General features: G+C 32.0%; 1 protein-coding gene across 1 annotated transcript; it reads left to right on the plus strand.

Moving 5' to 3' along the window:
- Positions 1-735: 735 nt before the first annotated feature.
- LOC131611675 (F-box/FBD/LRR-repeat protein At4g26340-like) lies at positions 736-3,596 on the plus strand. The gene is made up of 4 exons (XM_058883596.1): positions 736-1,603; positions 1,711-1,848; positions 1,952-2,235; positions 2,822-3,596. The coding sequence occupies exons 1-4, from the start codon at positions 863-865 to the stop codon at positions 2,850-2,852; spliced, it is 1,194 nt and encodes a 397-aa protein (XP_058739579.1). The 5' UTR covers positions 736-862; the 3' UTR covers positions 2,853-3,596.
- The last annotated feature ends 1,023 nt before the right edge of the window (positions 3,597-4,619 follow it).

A 4,619-nucleotide genomic window follows, 5' to 3' on the forward strand; every position in this document is an offset into this window, starting at 1 on the left:
GAATCTGATATCCAAACGGATTAAAATTAAATGGATTGGTTTGGATTGGATTTATAAATTTTTGCGATAAAGCCCAAACCGAACCGATCCGAGAAACAACAGATTGGTTTGAGTTGGATTGATCGGGTACATAAAAAATGCAAAAATATTTTTAAAAAATAACTTATTTACAAAAATTAATTTTTCATAATATTATAAAAAAATATAATATTAATAGTGTTCAAATTTAAATATTATACTAGAAATTTTTCTCTAATAGATTCAAAAATATCTAACAAGAAAAATATCTAAGATTAAGACTTTTGAATCTATAACTATTCACTTGAATTAATATGATAATGAATGTGTTTCATAACTTTATGTTCATTTATCATATTACACTATCAATTTTCTAATAACAAATTAAAATAACATAACTTGTCCACACACAACATTTTATTTTTTTCATATTGAAGTTGAATGCTTGGTAGTAAGTTTCATGATAATTAATTATGGTTGGTTTGGGTTGGGCTTGCGGGTAGAAAATTGAAGATCCGATGTCCGAACTGATTGTCATTAGATTTCACTGGTTTGGTTCGGTTCTTGCCCAAACTGAAAAAATATCCAACCCAAACACTATGTTTTGATTCAGATTCTGGTTTGTTTCAGATTTACCCGAACCAATGAACACCCCTAAATTTTATACATTCGATTGATCGAATAACCAGTATAGACTCCTGAAAGACAAGTGTTTTTTCCGCCCAAAAGGGGCTAAAGCTTGACCCTAAATGAAGTAGGGTTTATAAACCCAGAAACCCGTTATCTCTCATTCGAGTCCACAACCAAAAGCTTCTTCTCCTTCTTCCGGTAGCAGAAATTTACAATGGCGGATATAATAAGCAATTTACCAGACGCGATTCTCTGTCACATTCTCTCTTTTCTTCAAACCAAACAATCCGTGGCTACAAGCATTCTCTCAAAGAGGTGGAACCATCTCTGGCTCTCAGTTCCCACTCTGTGCTTCAAGGAGACAGTTAGAGACCGAATCACAACTTCTGAGTTTAACGATTTTGTATACTCTGTTTTGGTTTCGCGAGATTTCACACTTCCGATCAAGACTTTCTATCTTGACGTTACATATGAATTTCCTGTTCCGTGTCCCATTATCAGTATAACCAAATGGGTAAACTTTATCCTACAAACAAGAGTTGAGTACCTTCATCTCCATATCAATTCCTGGCATCATCCTCCCAAATTGCCCCTAACCATTCTCACTTGCAAAACACTTGTGGTTCTCAAGCTTTACGGGTTTAGCGTGAAAGACGTTTTTTCCTATTCTTCTGTTCTACTTCCTTCTCTCAAAACCCTTCATTTGGAATATATTCGGCTCCCTAAACTTCAAGATTTTATCATGTTTCTTTCTGGATGTCCAATTCTTGAGGATTTACGTACATTTGATGTGGTCATTGGTTCCCTAAACTCCCGGAGTTTAACCTGTAATGACTGGAAGAGCTTTTGTTTAAGTAAATTGACCAGAGCTGATATTCAATGTGGTGCGAATAAACCTTATTTTCCGTTGAAAGCACTTCACAACACACATTCTCTGCTCCTTAGATTCCTTCAGGTTTGTTTACCATACTCACTGATGATGAGATGAAAACGAAATATTTTGTTTTCCTTTGTTTCTTTGTTTGTGAGATACTAACCCTGATTTCTTCATTTTTTCACTAGGTACATTACCGGAATGATTCGATTCCTACCTTTCATAATTTGACCCAACTGAAGCTTGTTTCTCTTAATTATAATTGGCGGTTCTTAGTTAAACTTCTCAACCATTGCCCAAAGCTTCAAAGCCTTGACATTGATCAGGTTTGTTAAGAATCGTATCTCATTTGTCTATTCATTGCATTGCACACTCTTATTGTAGGATTTTAATACACACCTTTATGTTTTTTATGTGCATTATTAATAGGCTGACGTAGACAAGAAAGTACGGACTAAAATAGATGATAGAGAAGATTGGGTAGACCCGGATTTTGTTCCACAATGTCTTTCATTACACCTTACAACATGCAATCTATTCAACTTCTTAGGCCTGCAAGGTGAGCTTCTGCTAGTAAGCTATATTTTGAGGAATGCAGAAGTTTTACAAACCATGAAAATAAGTAATGTTGGGCGGAAAGGAATAAGAAGACTAATATCCTCATGCCCGAGGGCCTCTACAACGTGTCAAGTTACAATTATCAACGTTTCAATGTAAGTAGTACTGTACTAGTTACTCTATCATTCTTGTCACTTGATTAGCTTCTACCATGCTACTTCTAGATTTCGTTGTTTCAATTTGAACTTTCATGTTCATGCAAATTTAACCCTCTTCCATTTTGTGGATTTATTGATAAAACATATCGCCACTTGAATACAACGCAAACTTGTGGACTGTAAAATTAAAACGGAGTATCATGCATTAGAAAATGCTCATTTGATAAAAAGAAAGAGCTGTGATTATTTTGATTTCAATGCTTTCCTGTAACATAACTTAATTTCATCAATGAAATTCATTTGACGTAAGCAAATTTAGTAGCAAAATGATAAATGTTGTAAAAATGGAAAATTTATACTTGTTTTGGTCTGTAATAAAATGGGTTGATGCAAGTTCCCTTTGTAACACCAAACCTATAACATTGATGGTTTAATTTTCTTTATCTCATGTCTTGATAAATAGAAAGATCATGCATATTTTTTTTCTTGAGTTCCATGACTGAAATCATTACAGTTCTTTAAAAAAGAACAACAATGGAAGAAATTTCTATTAGGTTTTGACCTTTCTTTTCTTTTCCTTTAGAGTTCAGAAAAACAGGTTGAAAAAAAGATGATGGCATGCTGTAAATTTCACATTGCAAGTTAATGTCATCTACTTTTTTGACTCATTGGAAGGGTACGTTCCATTAGTCTTTGCTACCATATATATGGAAGGAAACCATTGTTGGGATATTGATTTTGGACATGGTAGCTATATGCATTTTATGAAGGTTAAGAGAGGAGGTGTTGGAATTGAACTCCAAATAGATCATATAACTTATTAGTATTTTGAACAAAATATTTCTTGCTTGTTGAAATTAAAATGATTCTGCATTTATTTTGAAGTTACTGATATATGAACTGGAGATGATATGGTCTTAATTCATGCATATGAATAGTTTGAGTGAATAGAAAATAGGACTGAGCTCGATGGTGGTGATTCTCATCTTCAATATATGAGTACCTTTCTCCATTAATTTAACTTATCCGCTTCAAAATATGCTGATTTTACAGTGCTCATAGTGATCAAATGTGCATTTGACCCTTGATAGCAAGTTTTACCATGTATTTAAATTCTCTTCTCAAGAGGTGATGTAGTAAAGAGAATCACAGTCCATACTTGAAAGTTAACTAATTACCTCGGTTTAGTACATTATTTGAGAGTTTTATCCTGGACACTGTTAGTTTGCCATATATAACCCGGGTTAGACCTGATGATTGTATTGAAAAAATTACATCTATGAAAATATTTAACTTTTAAGAGGCATATGTGATCAAGTTATCTAAGTCGGAGGGAATATTTAACTTTTAACATAATCATAGTTAATTAATACTCTTATTTGTATTTCTGGCTACTACCTATATAACAAAAATTTTGTGATGCAGGTTAAATATTCGGTTTCATGAAATGTCTTTCATATTGTTTCTTTTAATAGGGTATCAAAAGTTCGGTGAGAGTCAATCTTATACTGTGTTTATTTGGTGGATCCTTCTTAGGTAAAATATTATTTTAAACAAACTTTAGTCTAACTTCGATTTGTCCCTTATTAATTATCGTATTCATTCTGCACCCTTTTCAAGAGTTTTTAACATGGGTCCTACCACCATTATCATTTTGAATAAGACTCCTATATGAAATTGTCTTCTCGGTTGATCAAGTGATTCTAAACACTTGAGATAATAACGGATTGTCTTATTTGAAATTAAAAAAAAAATTATAAAAACTTTGCTCTTTAAAACAATATTTTTGATTTGATGAAGATATGGTGGTGAAAATTTAGAAAGAAGATGGACATAGATATTCAGCCTTCATATAGAAAATGTTTAACTTTTATAATTGATTAGAAACACTTAGTCTTTGACTATTTACATCATTTTAAGATGTTGAGCGTATGAACATGAGAGCTTTCACGGTTTCTCTTTCATACTTCAAGATGTTTTACTTGATTCAATAATTGATTAACACTTTAACAAGATCTTTGAATCATCTTACCAATGAAACTTAAAATATTTTCTTTCTTGATCAGATGTCATTATCAAGAGCGTACTGGACAGTTGATATCAACTTCCCCTTTGTCAGCTGTCACAAAAAATAACTCTTAATACTCAAAAGCCATTTAACTTATCGATTTATTATATTTAGAAATTGATTAAAAAAATAAATAAATAAAGTTGATTAGAAAAATTGTCATTTTTTCAATTTAAATAGTGGATTCTTCATTTATTTTATAAAATAGTGTTCCAATATTTAAAAAACAAAGGTTGAATAGTTTAGTTTCTAAAAGCAATGAAAAAAAAATTAGGGCACAACTTCGTTACCTTTCAAAAATGATTGGGTAACT

Source organism: Vicia villosa, linkage group LG6 (assembly GCF_029867415.1).
Source record: "Vicia villosa cultivar HV-30 ecotype Madison, WI linkage group LG6, Vvil1.0, whole genome shotgun sequence".
In the NCBI taxonomy this organism is placed as follows: domain Eukaryota; kingdom Viridiplantae; phylum Streptophyta; class Magnoliopsida; order Fabales; family Fabaceae; genus Vicia; species Vicia villosa.

Excerpts from the sequence above, each read along its gene's own strand:
- LOC131611675 (XM_058883596.1), top strand. The coding sequence starts at position 863 with ATGGCGGATATAATAAGCAATTTACCAGACGCGATTCTCTGTCACATT. Across the intron at positions 1,604-1,710 it reads TGCTCCTTAGATTCCTTCAG|GTACATTACCGGAATGATTC; the intron begins GTTTGTTTACCA and ends TTTTTTCACTAG. Across the intron at positions 2,236-2,821 it reads ACAATTATCAACGTTTCAAT|AGTTCAGAAAAACAGGTTGA; the intron begins GTAAGTAGTACT and ends CTTTTCCTTTAG.